The 26,218-nt window shown below is 34.2% G+C and overlaps 2 protein-coding genes and 4 long non-coding RNA genes across 6 annotated transcripts; 2 read left to right on the top strand and 4 right to left on the bottom strand.

Annotated features, from left to right (window-relative positions):
* Positions 1-1,573: 1,573 nt before the first annotated feature.
* LOC133871878 (uncharacterized) lies at positions 1,574-2,685 on the bottom strand. Its single transcript, XR_009900896.1, has 2 exons — positions 2,551-2,685; positions 1,574-2,060 (listed from the first exon to the last, which is right to left on the bottom strand). It is a non-coding gene; the product is annotated as an uncharacterized LOC133871878 (long non-coding RNA).
* A 3,915-nt stretch (positions 2,686-6,600) lies between these two features.
* Positions 6,601-7,478, bottom strand: LOC133870290 (uncharacterized). The gene is made up of 2 exons (XR_009900685.1): positions 7,387-7,478; positions 6,601-7,058 (listed from the first exon to the last, which is right to left on the bottom strand). It is a non-coding gene; the product is annotated as an uncharacterized LOC133870290 (long non-coding RNA).
* A 3,004-nt stretch (positions 7,479-10,482) lies between these two features.
* LOC133870289 (uncharacterized) lies at positions 10,483-11,576 on the bottom strand. The gene is made up of 2 exons (XR_009900684.1): positions 11,474-11,576; positions 10,483-10,986 (listed from the first exon to the last, which is right to left on the bottom strand). It is a non-coding gene; the product is annotated as an uncharacterized LOC133870289 (long non-coding RNA).
* A 3,136-nt stretch (positions 11,577-14,712) lies between these two features.
* LOC133870844 (uncharacterized) lies at positions 14,713-15,672 on the bottom strand. The gene is made up of 2 exons (XR_009900798.1): positions 15,567-15,672; positions 14,713-15,073 (listed from the first exon to the last, which is right to left on the bottom strand). It is a non-coding gene; the product is annotated as an uncharacterized LOC133870844 (long non-coding RNA).
* Positions 15,673-19,101: 3,429 nt separating this feature from the next.
* Positions 19,102-19,908, top strand: LOC133870196 (V-type proton ATPase subunit G1-like). The gene is made up of 3 exons (XM_062307267.1): positions 19,102-19,195; positions 19,450-19,542; positions 19,757-19,908. The coding sequence occupies exons 1-3, from the start codon at positions 19,108-19,110 to the stop codon at positions 19,906-19,908; spliced, it is 333 nt and encodes a 110-aa protein (XP_062163251.1). The 5' UTR covers positions 19,102-19,107.
* A 3,086-nt stretch (positions 19,909-22,994) lies between these two features.
* On the top strand, positions 22,995-25,740 carry LOC133871833 (uncharacterized). The gene is made up of 2 exons (XM_062309271.1): positions 22,995-24,436; positions 24,611-25,740. Exons 1-2 carry the CDS (start codon positions 23,092-23,094, stop codon positions 25,516-25,518), a joined length of 2,253 nt encoding a protein of 750 aa, XP_062165255.1. The 5' UTR covers positions 22,995-23,091; the 3' UTR covers positions 25,519-25,740.
* Positions 25,741-26,218: the final 478 nt, after the last annotated feature.

Genomic DNA, 26,218 nt, shown 5'->3' with positions numbered 1-26,218 from the left:
CGCTAATCATTAGTAAAGAGTGTGTTTCAATAATCTCTTTGGTCAAGTAATACCAAAAAATAAAAATAAATAATAAAAAACTAAAAAAGGGAGAAGGTTGATTTCATGGTTTGAATTGAATTTAAAGATTAATGCCCTACATATATGTTGCCGGGACATGATTGGCTCACAACTCTTTTGCACAACTCCCTCACAACCCCACTCACAATGGTGTGGGGCCCACACACATGGGCCCCACATCATTGTGAGTGGGGGTTGTGAGGAAGTTGTGATGGGATTGTAGTTTTATCATTTTCCTATGTTGCCATATAGCTCTAAATTGACACTTTTGAAAGTTTATAGGTATGATTGCAAAAGTAATGAAAGATCAGCGGTTATAAGTGAAGTTTTCCTCGTTTAAAATCTTTAAATGATGTGGTACTATGTACACTATTAAATGCAACAAAATAAAATTTTAACTATAAAATAGAGAGTATCCAATTCCGAAACTTATTAGGGACGATGATTATAATAGCGTCTAGGGTATTTTGGTTACAACATAAATACATTAAAAAGTTAATTTTTTTTCACTTCAAAACGAATGGTGTTATTGTGAGGGACTGATTTGAGTGAAATTCCAATGAATAAAATATCGTAACCAGATTGAGGGAGTAATTCTAGATGTCATACCCATGTCCCTCTTGTGTCCCTCTTGTGTCCCTCTAAAACTAAGGTGGCTTTTAAAATTATCATTTGATCAATCACAAGCTCAATGGTGATTTTAAAAGTCATATCATTTTTAGAGGAATACAAGAAGGACATGGGTATGACATATAGAATTACTCAAATCGAGGCCCCCAAACATATTGGCAGTAAAGCTTTTTTTAGTGTACTCATCTTTTGGAATAAATATGGTGGAAAAATCATCAATTCTAGTTGAAGTGAACATGCACAGGATATTACAGTTTTTATACAACTCCTTTATGATTTTTAGTGGCTAACATGATAAATGGCACGAAGATTACTACGCCAATTTGTAAAGAAGTTGTAGTACCATTAGCGGCACTCTAATCAAAGATATCACTAGCTTTGGAATACAGTATGGACTATGGAGTGTTATGTTGCTAAGGGTATTTCAATTTTTACTAAAATCCTCTACAAACTAACATAACGACCAATATTGTGGCACCTACCTCAGCAAGCTTAAGATGGTGTATGGCTTGCGTCTTGTATCCCGCGCAAGCAGAACGTAAGTTGGGGTGTGACGTACATCACTAATTGAGGACACATGGCACCTCCAACTTGAGTCATGTGTGCACAAACTTATGACACAAACCAAATCCTTAAGTTAGAGTATGACTTGCATCTTGTATTATGTGCGCGTAGGACGTAAATTGGAGATGCAACATCAGTAATTTGTACACATCAGACGTAAGCTGGGGATGTCACATCAGTAATTAGGGATGCATGACACCCCAGCTTGTGTTCATATAGTTAAAATTTTGTTGGAGAGTATTGCGCTTAAACAATTAAAGTATCCAATAGACTAGAGAAATGTTAGAGAAATTGAGTTAACAAAAAGATACAAAATAAATAAAAGAACACCCATTGAATTAAAGTGATCGCAATTCGTACACATAGAGATAGAGTACAAAAGGCTACAAATCGTTATCGTACAAGATACCAAACCGCTAAAGGGTCTATATATGAAACGACATTATACTGTAGACAATAGAGGTACAAATGCAATATAGGCAATACAAATGCAAATAGGCTGATAATACGAGACAATTCATTGTATCTATATAACAACATTTATTTTGTAAACCAAATGTGAGTACTAGCAAACAATTTCAACATCGCATCCCATTGATCCCTTTAAGTGGCAGTACAGATTGGTGTTCCAGAAGCAAAGTAAATGGTGCAGCCTTTCGGAGCATAGCAGCAATTGCAGAGCGGATTAAGTTGCTTACTGCCCGAAGATGGGCAGGTCATATACGCACCTACACTATATGGATAGCATGGTGGGCATGTTGTTTTTGTGCTCACAGTTGTTGGATTGACGCTCAGTAAAATTGCACCTACTCATCAAAACAATCAAGACAACAAGACATTTGAGAAACTACTGTATGCTAAACAAAGTCAATATATGACACTTACTACGTTAACTACTAAATAATTAAATTTGATTGTGATTGATGTGAAAATGTTTTGCACGTGAACTGCGAAGTCAGTTTGTAAGTTTACATGACACTTATCACGTTAGCCACCAAACAATTAAATTTAATTATGTCTGACGTGGAGGTGTCACGTGGGTTGCTATCACATCAATTCATAAGAAATTGTAAGAAAGTTACAGTACACCAAACATTTTCCAAGATACATCCATAGGTGTGTGTTGAATATCATGCATGCATTATACATCGATCTTCTCATTGTTATGTATGTTATCTATGGACACTCAATTATCAAAAATAAAAATCAATTGAGATAAAGAAAGTATAAGCTAAACAAAGAAAAGAAAAGATAAATCGAGATGACAATAATTGAAGAGGAGTAGGAGCTTATTACACCAAATGAGAAGATACATTACACCAACTTTGTTTCTGGAAGCCATATTTCCTCTATAAATTTTAAGGCATTACTGTTTCATATTTATAGTAATCCTTCGATTTTTTTTTTTTATTATTATTAAATGAAGTTGGTATATTCAACTTTTAGGAGTTGTCACATCAGGTATGGAATGATGATATACATGGTTTGCATGCACCAAAGTCAACTTTACAATATGCATATTTTAGAAGGCAACAATGGATGAATATTAAAAACAAATGCTCTTTTTCATTGAAATCGGATTGGAGTACTATTTCATTTGATATACTTGTTAGTTAGTCCATTTAATTATATAATTAAGAATTATAATTTTCAAACACAGCTAATCACTTTTCTGGTTCTTTTGCTTCTCCAAGTGTCTAGATGTTAATATGCTTTATTTGTCTTATTATCCTTTTCCTCGTCCATTTTTATTTTCTCTTTAGTTTTCTATTTTATCCAGATTGTTCAAGATTAATCGAATGATTTTTATAAAATGCATTCTCAAGGCGCTTGTGCAGTTGAAATTAGGGTAACATTGTATGAATATGATTATCTCTATTTCACATGAAATTAAGAGTAAGTATTTTATAGTTAAGTCTTTATTTGGGTTAAATATTATTTAGTCTATTAAACCATCAGTCATTTTTTATGAAGCACCATGAACTGACAAATGTCATGATTTGGCCCTTCACACTTTCAATCTGTTATTATTTAGCCCATTCTATTAGTTTTAACCGTTATGTTGGATGAAAAATCAAATTTGACCAAATTTTTTTGAAAATACACACTTATTTTGACTATTGAAAAACCAAAATTGCCCTTTTTTATTTCTTTGTTAGTAAAAAAAAAGACAAAGGGTAATTTTAGTTTTTCAATGATCAAAATAATGGTATTTTTGGAACATTTTGGTCAAATTTGATTTTTCATCCAACATAACGGTCAAGACTAACGGATGGGGCTAAGTTGCAACAAATTGGTAGTTTAAAAGGCCAAAACATGACACTTGTTAGTTCGTAGTGCTTTATAAAAAATTGTTGTTAGTTGATAGTGCTAAAGTATATTTAACCCTTTTTATTTTATTGCATTTGGCTGAGTACATGTGCCATATCTTTTAAATATGATGTTACATGTAATTTAAAATTTTAAATAATGTGATAATGTATATGAGTATAGACCAGCAGCATTCATGTTCGTTTACACCTGTACTCATGGCTTCTTAGTTTATATCCTATATACACAGGTACAGGACACAAACTAAAATCTTGAATTAGAGTATGGCTTGCACCTTGTGTCTTGTATGCACAGAACACAAGCTGGGGGTACCACATCAGTAATTAGGGATGCTCGACATGTCGACACCCCAGCTTGTGTTCTGTGTGCAAGGGTGCATGACACAAACTGAAACCTTAAAGTTAGAGTATGGCTTGTGACATGTGTCATGTGTGCACAAGACGCAAGCTGAGAGTACCATATTAGTAATTAAGAACGCGTAATACCTTCAACTTGTGTCATTTACATGTACACAAACACAATAGACATACCAAAGCCTTGAATGTCTATATGCTCACGCACACAACTTATAACATCCGTGACTTCTTTTTTGGGATCTCGAGGGATCAATGCGGACAACAAAATAAAAATAAGGGTTAAGTCTGTATATTTTCCTCAAACTACCATCCAATTGACAATGTTCTCTATAAATTTTCAATTTGGACAATATCCCCCCAAATTATTAAAAAAAAAAAAAAAAATGTCAATGTCCCCCCTAATGACGAAAATACCCTTAATAAAATAAAATTAATTTTATTTTAAAAAGAAAACTAAAACTAAAAAATAAAAACAAAAATACATAGAAAAAAAAAACTAAGGGTGCCCAAACTTAAACATTAAAAAAAAAAAAAAAAAAAAAAAAATCATTTTTTTTAAAAAAAATAATAATTTTTTTTTATATCTTTAAACATAAAAATGCCTAGCTCACTTTCACTCACACACAGACCCTCTAAAAGCTTTGATAAGTCATTGAGGGATTTATTTATTGGTAATTACCATATTAAAAAGAACATATATAGTCAATAAAATCTAATATTTTTATTCTATAGCCATCAATTATAAAATAGATCACATCATAACTAGTCAACACAAGTGCAATTCCAAACATGAAATTGCAAAAAGGATAACTAGAATCGTCCCCTCATGACCCTCCAATCCTTCAATTCAATTATGAATTTATTTACAAGAGACCCAAGGCCCATCGGCGAGGTGAAGTGTGCAATTCCTTTGTGAGGTTTCTCCGAGGAGGAGATATGGAATCTTTTTCCATTCTCATCACTCTTCTCTGTTTCTTTTTTCCTGCTTTTGTTGTTTTTTCCAGTGTTTTTTGGTGTGCTTTCCAACCAAACTAAGAGCTTCGGCCTTCTTCATACTCTCTGCTCAGCATTCGTACCGCTTTTGTTTGTTCACCGCTGTGTTGCGCCTCTCGCCTCCGTCCTGAAATTGGTTGGATTTTTAGATCTTGTTTTGAAAAAACTAGATCTACTATCTTCTGTCAGTTTCACCCCTACACGCGCCTATCCACAATGCTCTCTGGCCACCCAGCTTCCCAATGCCACCCTCTACACCCTGATCCAACCACCACGTGCCAGCGTGTGGATCCCACGTGCCGATTAGGGTTCTCCAACGTCCGTGTCCTGACTGTTACTGTTTTTTTTTTTCTTGCTTTCCTGTTGTATTTCTTGTGGTATATTTTCGCAGCTTTATTTGTTTTTTGCTACTCTTTTTGTGTTATGGGTTATTGTCTACCTAATTTTCACGGGTTTGATTTCTATGTATGTGAAGACTTTTGTAATTGAATTTGCGTTGGTGCTTCTCCCTTCTACGATCTTTAATTTGGACTCTAACAGTGCTTCTACCACTTCAGCCTACTTCCGATGGTTGTTGTTGTTCCCAAGTGGGGGTTCAGATAGGTTCACTTGAATCTATGCCCTTTTTGCTTCTATGACCGTCTTGAGCGGCCTCTTGAGAGGACCGAGTCACTTGTTTGACCCATTTCCTATCATTTGTAATTATTTTATCACTGTTTTAGTTTGTTTTGGGTCTATTGTAGGAGAGCCGACCCCCTTTCTGTTTATAAGATTGTCCACTCCTTTTTCCTTTCGGATGAGGAGTGGGAAGGATCCTCTTTTGTAATCATTTCCTTAATCATTTTTTAATAATAATAATAATAATAATAAACCATAGCAAAATCTGTCTCCTTAGTGATACAAAGTTTTTGTTAGCTATACGTGTAACAAAGTCTACAAAGGCGGGTGAAGAAAGCCTCCCCTAGACCAGCAGCGTACGTGTTCGTTTACACCCCTACTCATGGCATCTCGACTTATGTCCTATGTACACAAGTACATGACACAAATTAATGTCTTGAGTTAGAGTATGGCTTGCACCCTGTGTCTTGTACGCATAGGGGTACCACAACAGTAATTGGGACGTGCGGCACCCCAGGTTGTGTTTTGCGTGCAAGGGCGCATGTCACAAACTAAAACCTTATAGTTAGAGTATGGCTTGTGTCATGTGTCGTGTGCGCATAAGACGAAAGCTGAGAGTATCATATTGGTAATTCAGAACTCAAGATACCTTCAACTTGTGTCATATGTATGACAAAGAATTTGCAACTCTTTCATATTTCCAAACTGCTGAATTTCTAAGTTCTAACAAGTTTCATGTTTCATACTCAAGTTTTTAATTGTTAAATTAACGCGTGAGATTTTAATTTAAATAAGAGGAGAATCACGGTGACAAGATTTAAACTCAAAACTTTTATTAGGATACCATATTAAATTACCACTTTTTCTTAACGCATAAACTGATGAAAAATTGTGAATTTAATTATTTAATTAATATCTTACTATAATATATATGTGTCATATTTCATAAAGTTAGAACTTCGTTGGAGAGTACTGTGCTTAAACAATCTTGAGCCAGAGTTTTTGTTAAAGTATCCAACAGACAAGGGAAATGTTAGAGAAATTGAGATAACAAAAAGAACACTCATTGAATTAAAGTGATCGCACACATAGTGATAGCGTACAATAAGGTCTATATATGAAACGACATGATACTGTAGAGGTACAAATGCAATGTAGGCAATAGAAATACAAATACAAATAGGATAATAAGACAATACAATTCATTGTCTCTATGTAACAACACAAAGACAACTTTATTTTGCAAAACCAAATTTGAGTACTAGCAAACATGTTTAACATCGCATGTCCATCAATCCTTTCAAGTAGCAGTACACATTGAAGTTCCAGAAGCATAGTAAATAGTGCAGCCCTTCGAAGCATAGCAGCAATTGCAGGGTGGATTAAGTTGCGTATTGCCTGAAGATGGGCAGATCATATACCCACTTGTACTTGCCATGCATGGATAAAGTGGGCATATTGTTCTTGCGCTCACAATTGTTAGATTGACGTTTAGTAGAATTACACCTACTCATCAAAATGCCACGTGGACTAACAAATCAGTTTGTAAAGAGTTGTAGTAAAAATTATAATACGCCAACATTTTCTTAGAAATTTTTTGCATGCAAAAGTTTGCACTCGATATGTGGAGTGTGATATCATGCATGCATTATAGATTCCATAGGCATGTGTTGAATATCATGCATTCATTATACATCAATCTTGCCATTGTTATGTTATCTATATATGGACACTAGATTATCAAACGTAAAAATCAACCGAGAAAAAAGTATAAGCTATACAAAGAAAATAGGAGATAAATCGAGATGACATAAATTGAAGAGTAGGAGCTTACTGCACAAAATGACAAGATAAATTACACCAACTTTGTTTCTTGAAGCCATATTTCCACTATGAATTTTGAAGTGTTAACGTTTCATATTTATAGTACTCCTAAGAAGTTTTTTTTTTTTTTTTTTTTTTTTTTTTTTTTAATTATAGAAGAAGTTGGTATATTCAACTCTTAGGAGTTGAAACATCAGGTATGGAATCATCATATACATGGGTTGCATGCACCAAAGTCAACTTTACAAGATGCATTTGAACGCTAATTAATTATGGCTAGCTACATGCTGTCAAAATTTTAAAAGCCAACAATGACGGAATCTAACCAATTAAGTTCCTCTTTAGCTCATATAATAATTTCCAACTTAAAAGCAAATGCTTTTTTTCATTGAAATCGGATTGGAGTACTATTTCATTTGATATGCTTGTTAGTTAGTCTATTTATGTGATTAAGGATTATAATTTTCAAACAGCTAATCATCACTTTTCTGGTTCTTTTGCTTCTCTAAGAGTCTAGATGTTAATATGCTTTATTTGTCTTATTATCCTTTTCCTCATCCATTTCTTTTGCTTCTCTAACAATGGCGGAATGATTTTTATAAAATGCAAATTCAAAGTGCTAATTATGCAGATCCTCGTCAATTTTGGATGATGTGTTGCAATTGAGAAGACTTCGATTTTAGTTTGCAATTTGTCTAAAATTAATGTTACAAGTAAAATCAATATGCACCTAAAAAGGGTGATGTTGTGTGAATATGATCATCTCTATTTCACTTGAAACTGAGAGTAACTAAATTTATAGTTAAGTTTTTATTTGGGTTAAATATTATTTAGCCCCTTAAATTATTTTCTATATATTTAAAGTATTTTTAGATTACCCTGAAGTTAGAGATTCGATGATAATTGTATTGCATTTAATAAATATTAGATTAATTACCTTGAATTTAGGGATTTGATTATATTAAATCAATTTAAATTAAGGGATTTGATTAGGATAATATTTCATGTGTAAGCTCTATAAATAGAGCATTTTGTATTATATACTCATCGATCTAGCAATAAGAGTATAATGTAACTATTTTAGTTTTATCATGTAGACGTAGGTCATAGACCGAACTACATAAAATTTTTCATCTCTATTTTATTATTCCGCTCTTTATTTTTAATTTCTTTTAGGTTTATGTTTTCTTTCAAATACTGGGGCTGATTTTCAATACCACATTGTCAAATAAAAAATATAGTTTCTAATATTATTTTATCTATGTACACCATTAAATCTATAAAATTAACATTCCAAGGAAATTAGTTTTGCAACAAACAACCACAGCAAAATCTGCCTCCTTAATGATACAAAGGTTTTGTTAGCAAAGGCGTGTGAATTGAAGAAAGCCTCCCCGAGTCGACCAGCAAACAAGGCCTTCCTAAGATGAGAAAATCCACTCGATCGAAGCTTACCAGAGAAATTTTTCTACAATTTTACGGAATAGAGTTTCCGCTAATCACTAGCTAGTAAAGAGTGTGTTTCAATAATCTCTTTGGTCAAGTAATTAATACCCAAAAAAACAAAAAACAAAAAAAGGGAGAAGGTTGAATCCTTGGTTCAAATTGAATTTAAAGAATTAATGCCGTATATGTTGCCATATCATTTAAACGATAAAACTTCACTTACCACATCTGATCTTTCATCATTTTTGTAATCATATCCTTAAATTTTAAAAAGTTTCAATTTGGAGTATCAATCTTTCAATTTTTTTCAATTTCAACACTCGGTTAAGATTTTCTGTTAAATCCTATCAAAATTCTAAAATACCTCTGTTGTTTTTTTTTTAAAAAAAATATATTAAAAAAGTTTCAAAAATTCAGGCATGGGTACTTTCGCAAATTCCTTTAAATCCTGACCAACGCTTAAATCGTTGCTATTTTTTTTTCTTTTTTTTTTTCCTAAAAAAATGGAGGGGCATTTTATGAATTTAGACACCTTTTTGTTAGGATTTAATGAAAAATTCTAAGGGAATTAATAAAATTGAAAAATTGATACTCTAAATTGATACTTTTTAAAGTTTATGAGTATGATTGCAAAAGTATTGAAAGATCATGGGTGATAATTGAAGTTTTTCTCGTATAAAATCTTTAAATAACGTGGTACCATGTATACAATTAAATACAACAAAATAAAATTTTAACTATAAAATAAAGAGTATCCTATTTCGGAACTTATTAGGGACGATGATTATAATAGCGTCCAGGGTATTTTAGTTACAACGTAATATACATTAAAAAGTTAATTTTTTTCACTTCAAAAGGGAAGTTCCAATGAATATAATATCATAACCAGATTGAGGCCCCCAAACATATTGCCAGTAAAGTTTTTTTTTTAGCGCATGTACTCATCTTTTGAAATAAATATGGTCGAAAAGTCATCAATTCTAGTTGAAGTGAAGATGCATGGGGTATTACAGTTTTTATATAACCTCTATACAATTTTTAGTGGCTAATATGATAAATGTCACGTAGATTATTACGTTAGTTTGTAAAGAAGTTGTTGTACCGTTAGTGGCACTCTAGTCAAAGATATCGCCAGCTTTGGAATACAGTATGGAGTGTTGCTAAGGGTATTTAAACTTTTACTAAAATCCTCTACAAACTGACATAACGACCAATGTGGCACCTACCTCCGCAAGCTTGAGATGGTGTATGGCTTGCGACTTGTATCCCGTGCGAGCAAAACGTAAGTTGGGGGTATGACATCAGTAATTAAGGACATATGGCAACTTCAACTTGAGTCATGTGTGGACAAGCTTATGACACAAACCAAATCCTTAAGTTAGAGTATAACTTGCATCCAGTATCATGTGTGCATAGGACGTAAATTGGAGATGCAACATTAATAATTTGTATGCACCAGACATAAGTTGGATATGTCACATTAGTAATTAGGGATGCATGACACCCCAACTTGTGTTAATATAGTTAGAACTTCGTTGGAGAGTATTGTGCTTAAACAATTAAAGCAACCAACAGACTTGAGAAATGTTAGAGAAATTGAGTTAACAAAAAGATACAAAATAAATAAAAGGAGAAATTGAGTTAAGAAAAAGATACAAAATAAATAAAAGAACACCGTACCCATTGAATTAAAGTGATCTCAATTCGCACGCACAATGATAGTACAAAAGGCTAAAAATCTTTATTGTACAAGATACCAAACCGCTAAAGGGTCTATATATGAAACGACATGATACTGTAGACAGTAGAGGTACAAATGCAATATAGGCAATACAAATACAAATAAGCCGATAATACGACACAATTCATTGTCTCTATATAACAACATACAGACAACTTTATTTTGCAAACCAAATGTGAGTACTAGCAAACATGTTCAAGATCGCATCCCATCGATCCATTTAAGTGGCAGTGCAGATTGGTGTTCCAGAAGCATAGTAAATGGTGCAGCCTTTCGGAGCATAGCAGCAATTGCAGAGTGGATTAAGTTGCTTACTGCTCGAAGATGGGCAGATCATATATGCACCTGCACTAATTGGTAAGCATGGTGGGCATATTGTTCTTGCGCTCGCAATTGTTGGATTGACGCTCAGTAGAATTGCACCTACTCATCGAAAGATCAAGAAAACAAAACATTTGAGAAACTATTGTGTGCTAAACGATGTCAATATATGACACTTATTTACGGTAATTACTAAATAAATAAATTTAATTATAACCGATGTGAAAGTGTTTTGCATGTGAACTGCGAAGTCAGTTTGTAAGTATATATAACACTTATTAAGTTAGCCACCAAACAATTAAATTTAATTATGCCTGACATAGAGGTGTCATGTGAACTGCTACACGTTAGTTTGTAAGAAATTGTAGGAAAAGCTGTTGTACACCAAACATTTTCCAAGATATATCCATAGGTGTGTGTTGAATATCATGCATGCATTATGCATCGATCTTGTCATTGTTATGTAGCTATCTATGGACACTCGATTATCAAAAATAAAAATCAATCGAGAAGAAAGTATAAGCTAAACAAAGAAAAGAGAAAATAAATCAAGATGACAACAATTGAATTGGGGTACGTAGGAGCTTACTGCACAAAATGAGAAGATACATTACACCAACTTTGTTTTCGGAAGCCATATTTTCTCTATAAATCTCGAGACATTAACGTATCATATTTATAGTAATCCTTCGAAGAAATTTTTTTTTTTTTTAAATGAAGTTGGTACATTCAACTCTTAGGAGTTGTGATCACATCAGGTATGAAATCATGATGTACATGGTTTGCATGCACCAAAGTCAACTTTACAAGAATCATATTTTAGAAGGCAACAATGGTGGAATATAATCAAGTTCCTCATTTGCTCAGATATAAAAATTTCCAACTTAAAAGCATATGCTCTTTTTCATTGAAATCAGATTAGGTACTCTATTTGATATACTTGTTAGTTAGTCCATTTAATTATATAATTAAGAATTATAATTTTCAAACAGCTGGTCACTTTAATTTCTGGTTCTTTTGCTTCTCTAAGAGTCTAGATGTTAATATGCTTTATTTGTCTTATTATCCTTTTCTTCATCCATTTTTATTTTCTCTTAATTTATCCGGACCGCTCAAGATTGATTGAATGGTTTTTATAAAATGCATGCGTACTCAAGGCGCTTATGCAGATCCTCATCAGTTCTGGATGATGCATGCGTTCCATTTGAGAAGACTTCCATTTTAGTTTGCAATTTGTCAAAAATTAATGTTTCAAGAAAATCAATATGCAACTAAAAAGGGTGATGTTGTGTGAATATGATCATCTCCATTTTGCTTAAAACCGAGAGTATCGATCTATTTTATTGCATTTAGGGTGCCATATCTTTTGAATATGGTGTCACATTTAATTTAAAATTTTAAATAATGTGATAATATATATGAGTATAGACCAGTAGCATACATGTTGGTTTACACTTGTACTCGTGGCATCTCAGCTGGTGTCCTATGTACACGGGTACAGGAGCGATACAAACTAAAGTCTTGAGTTCAAGTATGGCTGGCTTGTACCCTATATGTCTTGTACGCATAGAAGACAAGCTGGGGTACCACATCAGTAACTAGGGACGCGCAGCACTCCAGCTTGTGTTCTGCATGAAAGGGCACATGACAAACTAAAACCTTAACGTTAAGAGTATGGCTTGTGACATGTGCCATGTGTGCACAATTAATTAAGACACAAGCTCAAAGTATCATATTAATAATTAAGAACGCGAGATACCTTCAACTTGTGTCATTTACATGCACACAAACACAATAGACGTACCAAAGCCTACGCTCACGCACACGACTTATAACATCCGTGACTTCTATTTTTTGATCTCAACAAAATAAAAATAAGGGTAAAGTCTGTATATTTCTCTCAAATTACCATTTAATTGATAATGTTCTCTACAAACTTTCAGTTTGAACAATGACCCCCCAAATTAGAAAAAAAAAAAAAAAAAAAAAAAAAAAAAAAAAAAAAAAAAAAACTAAGGGTGCCCAAATTTAAAAATTAAAAGAAAAGCTTAAAAAAATTCGTTTTATTTTTTATTTTTTATTTTAAATCTCTAAACATAAAAATGCCTAACTCACTTCCACTTACACACAGACCCTCTAAAAGCTTTGATAAGTCATGCATTGAGGGATTTAATTATTGGTAATTACCATGTTAAAAAGAACATATATAGACAATAAAATCTAATATTTTTATTCTTTAACCATCAATTATAAAATAGATCACTTCATAACTAGTCAACACATGCAACTGCAATTCCAAACATGAAATTGCAAAAGGATAACTAGAATATTCGTCCCCTCATGACCCTCCAATCCTTCAATTCAATTATTTACAAGAGACCCGAGTCCCATCGGCGAGGTGAAGTGTGCAATTCTTTGGAGCTAAGCAACAGTTGCAGTGTGGTTTAAGCTTCTCTTCACCAGAAGATTGGCAAGTCATATACTCCACGTCTAAGCAATAAAGTGGGCAAGCTTTGACGACGCTCCTCGTCTTCTCCGGATTGATGCCCAGTAAAATTGCACCTTTAATTTGCTCATTCACAAAAGAAAGAAAACGCCTTCAAAAACTTAATTACAAAGGAAATACAATCCACATGGGCAAAGGTAGCTAAACTTAGATATATCTGCTATCTAATCTTTTTTATTAATAACCCTTTAACTCATTTATTCGCAACTAGTATTGTAGATCCCCTCTACAATCGGACAGAGGATGTCATGAGAGGACCTTGATGAGTCCCCTTTTCGAGTAAGGGCTCTTTGTCTGAGCAGACCCTCACCTGCCCGTCCGAGCAAATTGCTTTAGTCGGAGGGCTTTTGCTCAGGCAGAGACACACGCCCTCTCAGCATCATGAAGCTAAACAAGAAAAGGGAGAGAAGAGAAAACTAATATGGATTTAGAAGAGAACTGGAGCTTACCATATATAATAAGGAGAACTGTCACCCCACTGTATTTAGCCATGTTTTCCTATCAGTTCTTTGTAGTGTTAATATTGGTATTTATAGGAGATAAAAATAAATAGATGAATTAAATTATGTTTGTAACATTCAACCCTAATTTATTTTTTTGTCCTCAACCTGACCTGTGGGGTCCTGTGATGCAGCAATAATTGACTCCGATTATGCAGCAAGCAAAAATTGACTTAAACTGTGATCAAGTCAAGGTCAACCTTTTGCGCTACAAGATAATGGGCACTATGAGTTGAAAATTGTGACAATTGTATGATTTGCTACCGTTCTTTGTTGGACTTAATCATGACTATGACAGTTATGTAAATATCTCAGTTTTACATTCAGCAGTTTAACAAACTCCATTTGCAAGGTTAAATTTCACCTCGCACGTTCTAACGAAAACGTTACATCCACATTAAATTAAGAGTCACGTCTCGCCTAACACGTATGTGCGCAAATTTTGATTACTGATTTTTACCTAACTCTCGTACAAGGCAAAGAAAAAGTAGAGATGCCATTTTCGTTAGAACGAGATTCCTCAGATTTTAATCTCAGACATCCACTATTTCTCCCATGTACTCCAGTAATTGCCACGTGTAGATTCCATCTCGTTTGAACAACATTGCACAAATTTGAATTTCTAAAAGGTTTTTGTCCAACTTCGACACAATTGATCAAAGATCTACGAGCCTTTCGTGTTCTATCTAATCCTCCATAATATTTCTCTATAAGGTGGGCGTCATCGGGACCCTCTCACATTAAGGACCAAGTTGGAGTCAATCCGGATCATGTTCATATAAGAAGAAAGAATAGTAATTCAACAGTATTTAAATAGCCGAATTAAAAACACGTTCAATTGCACATAACATTAATAGAGAGACAAAGAAAGTCTCTTTAGTTTTATTTTTATTAACATTATGATTATTAATATTTATTTCATATTATTTCCAATTAAAGGGAATATTAAAAAACACACGGGGGTGGGGATAGATATCCACCCTTCAATTCCCATCACAGAGAAGTGTAGTATTGCTGCAGAGGTGAAGAGTGCAGCCCTTTGGCGCTAAGCAGCAGTTGCAGCCATTATCAAGTTTCTGGTCTGAATTGCCGCAAGTCATGTACGACACGCACAAGCAACTCTCTGGGCAAGCCTGGCTCGCAACCACATTCTTCGGATTGAATACTCCCAGCAGAGTTACACCTAATAATCAATATAATCAACAAATTAAACACAGAAAATAAAATAAAATCAATGGCCTTAAATATAACAAGCCAAATCCAAAAAATAAATAAATAAAATAAAATCATGTGTTCTAAGTATTGAGACAAGAGTTACAAGCACTCAACAGATAATAGTTACAAGATGATAAATTAGATTTATTGTTGTTAATGTAGAAGTAGAAGAGACAACAACGACGTTTAAACTATTTCTAGAGAAATAGTTTATTGTATACAATCAAATAAATAAAAAAGGAAAGATATAGCCAAGAAAAAAGCTTTGACGAGTAGATGTAGGCCATAGACCGAACCACTTTAATTGTATGTGTCTCTCTTTCTTACTCTCATATCTCTGTTAGATCATGTATTCTTACATGTATCAAAGCTTTGTGTTCTTACACTAAGAACATATGTCAGTCTAAAAAAAAACAAAAGAAAGAAGAGTTTATAATAAATGGAGAGTGGTGAGAGCATACCACACACTAGGAGGAGAACCACAACACTAACTTTGCTGCTAGCCATATTAAGTACTTTCCCTGTAAGTTTTGAAGAGTACTTAACATCCCATATTTATACTAATTCTCTGAAGAAATTAAATAAATAAATTAAAACTAGAATCATTAGATGGCGTAGGAACGCATGATTCATCCCACATAAATTTTTTTTTTTTTTTTTTTTTTAAGAAAGTTTCGTGTATAATAAGTTCTAAATAATTTAATTCTAGCCAATCAGCCGAATTTTCTTTCCAATTTTGTTAAATTATTGATTTGTGGTTCACACATTGAACTTGATGATATATATATATATATATATATATATATATATATATAGGAATATACAAGGAATGACTTACACGTTTGTTAATCTATAAAATAAAATAAAAAAAGACTTACACGTTTGTTAAAGGTATTTGATCATTTATTTTGGGCTGTATTTTTCAAAATTGACGGAGAAGAAAATGAATTTTGGGGAAATCTTTACTTTTGATCACTTGCTTGTATAATAGGAACTCTTCTAAATAAATCTTGAATAAATTCCTCAATTTACAACTGGTTACGGCTATTACTGTGTCTATAGATGTTAGGAGGAGCCAAAATTTAATACCAATATATTAATACCAAATACTTAGGTTTGAGAAAAATGATACTCTTCTCTCTTTTATTCAGCCGCTACTTAGGTTTTTTTTCTTTTATTTGTCCATGAGAGTTGTCAATCAATCTAAACAATCCATTTTAACAGTACAAATGAGATGTGTGCATAAAAAGTTTAATTTACAAATAATGATTCTATTTTTTTAATGTGTTTTGGGGAATTTTTTTTTTAAAAAAAATAAATAAAAAAAATAAAAAATGAAAAAGTGTTCTAATGTGACATAAATGTGAAAACTATTTTTGTGTTTTTAAGAGTATTTTGTGTTTGTTAATATTTTTGTTTTAAGGAGAGAGAACAAAATATATAACACAAAAAAGTTAGCAAATATAACCAACATCGTGAACTACATGTTCTACGATGTTTTTCACGTCCCTTGAATTCGTGATCGCTGCAAAGATAAACACTTTCACCAGAACACATCGGAGTTGCCGATGGATCTTACTCTAATGTTTAAGTAAGTTTATGATAGAGAAGTATGCTACAGCACAATAAATCAGTCTTTTTTTATGCTTGGTGTAAGATCCTATTTATAGGCTGAAAGGTATAAGCAAACTTACATTAGGGTTTTCTGCTCTCATCTTGACCTAGAAGCACCATCAGAGTTCGGATTGCATTAGGAATCATTCCTCTACTCGAATTGGAACTCTTTCCTTACTTATCTCAGGGTAAGATTTTAGGCAGATTATTCAGGATTAAATCTGGTCTTGGATTTTGTAGAACTAGATTTGATCTTGAATTTCCCGGGATCACATGCAATCACTACCGCTTCTGGATGGTCATGTCGGTCCCCAAGGCAGTCTCTTCCCGGGACTTCCAAGGACCCAAACTCTGTGCCCGAGGACTCATGCTATGCAGGCTCAAGGCCTACAATCCTCATTGGGCCAATGTGAGTTTAGAGGCCCATAATCTTTTGAATGGGTCAGGCCGAGCGGAATTATTCCAAACAATGATCATGTATATGTGAAGTGGCTTATTTTTTGTTTTGCGAAATGCTAACGAAACAGCTCTCAATAGTCCCATTTTAGATTCAGCTATTGGACGTACAGTAATGGCAATCTAAATGTCCTTAATTTGAGCAGCTTGTGTAATGTCTCAAAAAGTGTACACTTGTTACGTTTGACGTTTTTACTAGGAAAACAAACTAATCCCCATTAACCTTGGAGAAGAAAGCTCTCCCTCTCTCATTCTCTTCTCCAAGCACCCTCCTTTCTGAGGGCGTTTCAAGTACATATATAATTAATTCTTCTGCAATTTCATTCAGGTAATTAATGAATCTTATATTTTCCCCTGACTATGGTCACTCTTGTTCTCTAATAATTAAAAGCTGTTGAGTGCGGAGTAAAGGATGTTAAATCATTGATTAAAAAGTTTATGTTAATAGAAAATGATGATTTAATGTTAAATTAAGATTATTGTTTTAATATTATGTTAAATTATCTATTGTCTCAAAAATTTAAATGGATAGGAAGATGAATTTAATTATTTGATTAATAATTTAACAAAGAATTACCTAGAAACAAAAAGTGATTTCATGATCAGTAATTTGAGTTTAAAGAAAACAATCCTAATTATAGGCGGGGACATGGATATTGTTCTGTGTATATATATTAAAATAGTTTGTCATTGTTTTCGAAATCATGGAAATTATGCGAAGCCATTTCTATACTATGTGTGAAGATTGGGAGGAATCAATATTTGTGAAATGTTTAAATGCCCCTCTTTCTGCATTTTGTTTGTAATATTGTACTTTCTTTAGTTACAAAACATGTGTTGAATGATTCTCATCAAATCCACATGTAATGGGTTTTTCTTGGTTTATGTATATTTTTTGTGTTTGTGTATGGAAATACGATTGAAATGGATATTTAGTGAAATATGGATTGAAGATCATGGATTGATGATGATAAATACTAGATAAACTTGTATTGAAATGATAAGAGCATATTCGAGATTGGTCAATCTCCAGGTGATTTCCAATAACAACTTCAGACATAATTTTTTTTTTTCTCTCTCCCATTCTCTGCCGATTGGGTTGTTCTTATTGATCTAATCGGTTGATAATAGAATGTTGCCGGCTGATCTTCTATAACCTTTTGCTATTACCATGTCATTACTTACTTATTCTTTATTTACTCTCTACTTAACTCTTTATCTTACTTTCAATGAAGCCCAACACCTTAACAAAATTACAAAATAAAAAATGCTCATCAAAACTAACTTCTTTACAAGAAAAGCCCACTAACCTAATTAAAGGCCCACAATATTATACCCCTTGCATTCATATCTTTTTTTATGTACCATTCAATTCTTTTAGGTGTTTTGGTATCTGAAATGTGCATTATTTTGTTTATCTCTCCCAATACTTTTTCTTGCAGATTGTTGCATCTCATTATAGTTCTTCATGATAATTTTTTAAGGAATTTCTTTTGATGCAGTGATAAATTTCTAAACTTCTCTTGGCTGTTGTATTATATATCATCTTTGGACTAACAATGATTTCACCCAAAGTTGAGACTTGAAACCTTAGTGATTAATTCATGCTTTTGATTAACGGGACATCTCCTGTTATTGAATATGGACGATCAAAGACATCTCGAGTTTTGTGTTGAAAATAGTGGGTTTGAATCTTGAGCGTCAAAATTCAATAACAAGAAATGTCATGTTATTGAATTACAGGATCCATGCCGAATTCTTATTTTTAATTGGTAATTATTAGTACGTAGGGTACTTATCAATCTTTCTTCCTTCTGCAGGTTAAGCTTTCATAGCTCCTACACACACACACACACACACACACACACACACACACACACACACACACACACACACACACACACACACACACACACACATATAGATAGATAGATGGATTCCTTTAAAGGACAAGGAAGCATTCAGATGCTGTTAATTACAGAGCAGGAGGCCCAACACATTGTTTCCATTGCTAGAAACTGTAAAAGCTAAATTCAAATGTTCACTGTCTAAAATCATGAACTTAACTTGAGAGTTCCATATTACGTACTAAATCGATCACTACTTATTTCAAAAGCTATTTAAGCGTATAAAAAATGATGAATTTAATTATTTAATTAATATTCTTAAACGCCTCATCGTTTTAAGCTCCATTTACTGCCTTTATTTTCTATCTCACTTTTCTTTATTTCTTCTGTTCTCGTATGAATTCCCATTTGACATTACATTCGTCAGTGAAGATAGCAAGGTTGAAGCAAGCAAAAGAAGAAGCTGAGAGGGAAGTGGCACTTTATCGCTCTCATCTGGAAGCTGAGTTCCAAAAAAAAAACCTCTGAGGTATCAATACCTCTTCACTGCTGTCTTATTGTTATATAAGCACTGCTGTTGCCATCAACTCATGATGTCTAAAGCTTTATCAAGTACTCATCAGAATTATCATGAAGGCTTTATCAACCACTTTTTGCGCAAGCAAAACTTGAGCTTTTCTGTTTAGCTTGATTTGAATTTTGAATCTTTGTTCTTTCTCGTTTTCGGTTCTAATCTTCATATACAAGTGGGAGCTCGGTGTCTAATGTAAAACGACTTGAAGAGGAAACTGAAGGGAAGATTCGAAACTTGAACGAATCAGCATCAAGGATCTCACACGAAGTTATTGGCATGCTCATCAAGTATGTCACAACACTGAAAACTTGATATGTAAATGTAAGTTGAACTATTTTCATCTATTATATATATATATATACTATTAACTCTCTTCTGTATCTCTTGCGTATGTCTTTGAAGCCTTGGCTTTGAATTAATTAATCAATATATTTAGTAAAATTGTAGCTTTTAGGAAGCGAAAGGAGAGTTGCATGGGTAAACAAGGGGGGGGGGGGGGGGAGGCGAGGGGTTAAGCTTCAAATTGTGACAGCTTGTTCAGTTTGTTTATGTACTTTTCTACTTGAACCTCAATTTTCAGCATAAGCAGGAATGTTAAGTGGTAATCATATGGTTGTTGAGTACACGACGGGTAAGTGTAGAAAGATTGGGTTTCACATTGAAAATATATCACGAGTGTGAGTGATTAATATAAGATAGTTTGGTTGAGTGTGTCCTAACATACTATATTATGGTTTGGTCTTCTTGAAAGTACGTATGTGTTCTTGTGCCATTAGTTAGAGCGGGCTATTTCACTAGGCGACCGAGGCCCCCAATGGAAGAAGGCCTCGTGAAACAGATGGAAGAAGGCCCCATGAGACCCTGTAAAAGATAGAGGAAGGCTCTGTGAAACTGAAACAAAGTTTGAAAAAAACAAGTCCACAACTATTTAAAGAAAAAAAAAATAGTACATTATCTCTGTTTTGGAATACTAACTCTTATTGAAAAATCAATCGTTAAAGCCTAAGAAAACAAAGATTACTAAGACAATAATGTGCATTATCTCTCCCTTACTCCAACTCCCACAGAAAAATCGATCATTAGAGGCCCAAGAACACAACACTTTTGCACAAGAAAAAAAAAAACAACGCATTATTTCACCATTTGGGAGACTCTAGAACTCCACATTGAAAAATCAACCGTCAATCTAGGAACACGGATTTAAAATTAAAAATTAAAAAATATCATTCTCATAATTCCAGCAAATTACCAAAATCACTTCTTAAAAAGCTATACAAAAGTAAAAAATAAAAAATATTATTCTCTTAATTCCAGCAAATTACAAAAATCATTTCTTGAAAAGCTATACAAATTTTTTTAGCAACCAGGTGGTAAGAGGGCCAAGACCGCTATGCTTGTTTGCTTGACCACCACCACCACCCCCACCTCTCGCATCTGGCCTCTCAGTCTCTCATTCCAGCAAATTTTTGCACTCATTAAACCAAGGTAAAGACACAAACACTAAGATGCTAACCACCGTGATGGGTGGTAGGATTTTTATCTACTATTTTCTCGATTTATAACTCTTGAGAACTCTTTTTTTCTTTTTTCTTTTTCTTCTTTTCTACAAGATTTTTTTTTTTTAATTGTGAAGACAAGATAAGACCACTGTCATTACCACACATTTTTCATTGTTTTTATCGGTCATCCACAACCACATGTTTTGATGTGCTTGCCAACAAAAACTTCTCATGATATTAATTTTATTTTTTTTTATCTCTTATATCACTTTATCGTATTTGTCAAATAAAACTTATATATTATGTAAAAAAACACAAAAACTTAAGAGTTAAGTAGATTTTTTGTTGAATAGTAAAATGTTTAGCAAAAAAATATAATATTACATGCATTTGACTATTTGCCCCTGTAAAATTTATCTAGGCTTGCTACTAGTAATATAACATTGAATTTTAAAAGCTCTTGAAAAGGAGGGCATGCATAGCCTATCTTACTTGATTTGCTGTTGTAATTCACTTTTGCATCAACTCCTTCTTCATTAAAATAATTAAGCAGTCTTCCTTAATTCAGTTTTTTCAAAGGTTAAAAGTGCAAATATTCTTGTTTCTGGCTTAGGATCAATAGTTCAATGAATCAATACTATCTTTTGACATCAAGAAGTCTAAATAGGAAGTCAAATAAATAAATAAATAAGTCTATTATTTTCAACCCAATGTCAGAAGTTCGAACAGTGTTCCTCTAAAACGTAACTAAACAAACCAAGTTTTAAGTCAATTAATTGGTTCAACTTTGAAATCATATAGCCAACCGAAAATGAAGGAAATACCTTATTTTGATTTTTTTTTTTTTTTTTCTCTTTTAAATGAATGCTTACGTGGTTCAATTCACACCATTCATTTTGAACGAACGGTTTGGATAGAAGGAATCATATGCCCTGCAATTCTAGAATTGTAGGGACCTCAATCCATCTATCATACATTAGGGGTGGGCAAATTATCCGCCTACCGCCTACCGACCGCTTACCGAACCGAACCGAACTGCCATCGACCGCATACCGACTTTAACCGACTAATTTCGGTTCGGTAGTCGGTATAAAATTTTATTCCGAAAGCCGGATCGGCAGCCGAATCGAACCGAACCGCCTTTTAAGCGGCAGCTGAACCGAACCGAACAGCCTTTTAAGTGGTAACCGAACCGAACCGAACCGAATTCTATTTCGACCGATTAACCGAATCAACATAGAACGAAACGACGTCGTTTTAGTAAGACAATAGACACGTGATAGACGTCGTTTTAGTCACTTTTTGTTAGTGAATAACTTTCTAGCTATAATGCAGGGTGGGTCTAATGTCTAATCAAAGACATAAAAGTTATTGGGACAAAACTAATTTTAAGGATTCCAATAAAGTAAAAAATAGCATAATAAAAAATAATACAATAATATAAAATATTAAAATTTAAGTGCTTCAACTTAATAAGCCTGTATTTACAGGCGGAGACGACCCAAAAAATATTTACTAACAAAAAGTGAAGTACATGTGATAATAATAAAGAAAAAAATATTCAAATTCAAAAATTTCAATACACTCAAATTTTACTTTTATTTGAAAGAGAATTATACAAAAAGAGATAATCCTTTAAATTCTCTGAGCCTTCGTGAAGTAATGCTACGGATGAGAAAAAAGAGGTACAGAAAGAAGATCAAAAAATCAGCCATAAAAGGCTGGGGCCACACTCAAGACTTGATTAGCTCAAGTCAATCAAGGGGCCCCCAAAGAATTTACTTATAATGATATCCACTAATTCCAATATATATATATATTTTTTCTATTGACTCCACTACCAACAACTCACATATATAATAATTATATTAAACAGTGAATTCACTGCATACCATTTTCACCATGTAATCACATAATTCAATAGCACAGCCAAAGTCAAAACCCCTCACTTCCAGGAAAAGGATCACACAAAACTAGATACAAAGAACGGAAGAAGATGGGTAAGATCGGCTGCAGCAATAATGGGAGCCTGGATGACACAAAGTTCAGCCAGCCAATGCCATGGATTGGCATCTACGTTGCAGCAGCTTCACTGGCCTGCCTCCTCGGAATGGCTGCGGATGCCATCAACGGAATCCGCAATCGGAAATTCTGGTTCCCCTGCAAATTCTCTTCACTCAACGCCACTTCCCTCACTTTGTTAGCCGTAGCAATAAAACTGTCGGTGGATCTAAACACCTCGATGCCTGGCCGCCATGATCAGCTTGCAAAGCTTAGCAGCACGGTTTTCATCTGCACAGTAATGGGTAATTCTATGCCTTCTCTTGGAACCATGGAGAACAAAGAAATGTTTATGAACATCATGGCCTTGGGAATACTTGTTATTACTGTTGCTGTGAATATCTGCATCCAATTAACTACTGGGGTAATCTATGTTTTCTTGCAAGAACATGCTTCCATCATGTTCATCATGCTTGTTTTGCTTTTTATCTTGTGTTTCTCTGCTTTAACCGTTCCAACCACCAAGCAGTATTTGGAATACAAGTACAATAAGAAGAACGAATTAGCTCTGAAAGAAGGTAGCTCAAACGACAACCTTAGAGAGGATGTCATGAAATATTGGATGATGTCTCATACATGTAGTCCACAGTTTGTGATGGCGCGTTCAGTGACGTGCACCGCTTCTGGAGCAATCTGTCTTCTGGGTGCTGCAACTTTAGCAGAAGCCATGCTTAGATCATACTTTCTGCCATGGTCGTGTAAATTCTGCAGTGGAGAGTCTGATTATAAATGGTCGACCACTCTAATTCTTGTTACACAGACTGTTGCAGTAGGAGTTGGTACGATAGCCCCAGCATGTAGATGGTTCGTCGCCATCAATTACAGTTGCCCAAAACGTCGAAAGCAGAGCTGCAAATACAGAGAATTTAAGGTAGAGCACTACTGGGTACAGAGCCTAGTGGAGATGAAAGAGTGCCCGCTAATTTTGGGAAGAATTCAAAGGCGGCACTACAGGAAGCTTGTCCATGATGCCAAAAAACGATTCTTGAACTTGTGTATCAGAGTCCAGATTGGGATTGTGATAATGAGCAAATTGATTTGCCTCATTTCTGTTTTCTCTGTCACCCAGATCTTGTTATGCCGCAACTCCTGCAAAGAGTTGTGGAAGAAATTCGAATTCAAGAAGAGTGTTTCAAACACTGAATTATCAGCTTCCGAATCACAGCCTTGCCCAAATCTGGATCTTAGCCGTTTTGTTTTGCATCTTGAAGGCGAGGATGAATTGGTTGGGATGATGATGAAATGCAACCGTGACCCTATTGATCATTGGATTCGGGAAGGTAATGTTAAATTACTTTTAAAGTTAAATACTTAATCGAAATGAAAGGTGAATGATCAAAACATGGTTCGAATTTAAGACTTTTATCTTCGTACCATGTTTAATTATTACTTATTCTAAAAATTTAAACCGATTGAAAAAGATGAATTTAATAATTTAATTTATGTTATAACAGGTGACAAGCGGCGGCCTAGATACCTCTTACAGCTGTTGGAGATGTCAACACAGGGATTCAAGGGAGTGGGGGAGTTTGACAGTAACCAAGTTCCTTCTCTAGATTCTGAAGAACCACCAAATTGTTGGGCTCTTCCTGTGGTGACATTGACAAGTATTGCAGTATCACTTCCAAACATCAGCCCTGGATTAATCAAAGGCTTAATATGTGGTGTGAATGAAGGTCTGATGTATGTTAGGCTCATAGATAACCTGGATGCAAAAGGAGATTTGACCGACATCAGAAGGGCAGCAGAGGTTGTCTGGCTAGGAGTTGAACTCTATCGCAAGTGGTTGGATGTGGATCTCCACAAATTGTCCCTTCAAGGAAAAACCATGAAGGAAACACTTCAAAAACTTGCTGATGCTGCAAAGACGAGGCTTGTGGAGTTCCACAAGGAACAAAATAGCCTTCAATGTTTAAAGCGAAGACCTTCGAAGTGGCCCATCAAGGTATTGGCTGCCAATTCCATGTATAGAATAACTCAAACTATGCTGCTAAAAAGTGAAAGCAGAGATTATCAGATGAGTGAGAAATTATATGAAGCAGTAACTGTCATGATCTCTGATATACTGGGTGCTTGCCTCACTAACATACACAGTGTTGTATCCATGAAGTGTTTGAGCAGCGCCATTGAACAGAGGGAGGAGAGTGTGAGGCATGCAGTTTCCATTCTTGGCAAAACTGAAAAGATTCTGAAACTTCTAGAAAAGAAAGCTCTTCCCAGTCTAGATCCTTGTCAAATGACATGCATTGACGAGTGGCGTTCGTCATACATGCAGAAGAAACCCTTGCCCTTCATTCCCTATCCATCAGAGACCGAGATAGCTTCTTCCAAGTCAGATGACTTGTTCCTAACCATTGAGTAGAGTTGACAAGCCTGCAGTTCAAAAACAGAGGCAGCTTAATTAATTAGGATTTTGACGTCAGTGCAGAGTTTGTAAAGGGGAAAAATAAATAGTTTTGGTTCATAGATGATGATCCCATAAATACTAGTAACCGCTCTGAAATAAAAATTTTGTTCCAATTTTTTTCTTTTGTTTTACGAGGTATCCTGGATCACCTATAGCCGAACAGTACCTTGAAATATGTTGGTCTACACACAGAGGCTTGCTACACAGGGGACACTCATCAGTCTCCTGTGAGCCTTTTTTTAATAAAAAATTATTTTTTTATTATAAATGGGTGATGGGGGACGGATGAGTATCCCCCATCAAGCATTTTCCCTACACACAATGACAGCGTAGCTGAAGAAATACTTTACAATTCCAAAGAAATTACCTTTAAAGTCTAATATGCACGCCGCCAAAATTTGAGCTTAAAACCATTATTTGCTTCAAATTTAAAAAATTTAGAGAAATCCCCCACCTCCTTTTAATATTTTTTCACACTCTAACTTGGAAAAATTGTATGATTTTATTAAATAAATAAACCAGAATGTGGGTTTTGCAACTACTGCTACATGCATTAGATGCTAATCTTTCTCTAGAGATGAAGACAAGTGAGAAGGTGAAGTTCCTCATTGGCTATGACAGCATGTAACTATGTGAGGAATGATTATTAGTAGGA

This window comes from Alnus glutinosa, chromosome 6, assembly GCF_958979055.1.
Source record: "Alnus glutinosa chromosome 6, dhAlnGlut1.1, whole genome shotgun sequence".
NCBI classification, from domain to species: Eukaryota; Viridiplantae; Streptophyta; class Magnoliopsida; order Fagales; family Betulaceae; genus Alnus; species Alnus glutinosa.
Note: the sequence above shows the minus strand (reverse complement) of the source record. Positions and strands in the feature narration are given on the sequence as shown.

Excerpts from the sequence above, each read along its gene's own strand:
- LOC133870196 (XM_062307267.1), top strand. The coding sequence starts at position 19,108 with ATGGATTCCTTTAAAGGACAAGGAAGCATTCAGATGCTGTTAATTACA. Across the intron at positions 19,196-19,449 it reads TGTTTCCATTGCTAGAAACT|TGAAGATAGCAAGGTTGAAG; the intron begins GTAAAAGCTAAA and ends TACATTCGTCAG. Across the intron at positions 19,543-19,756 it reads AGCTGAGTTCCAAAAAAAAA|CTTCATATACAAGTGGGAGC; the intron begins ACCTCTGAGGTA and ends TTCGGTTCTAAT.
- LOC133871833 (XM_062309271.1), top strand. The coding sequence starts at position 23,092 with ATGGGTAAGATCGGCTGCAGCAATAATGGGAGCCTGGATGACACAAAG. Across the intron at positions 24,437-24,610 it reads TGATCATTGGATTCGGGAAG|GTGACAAGCGGCGGCCTAGA; the intron begins GTAATGTTAAAT and ends ATGTTATAACAG.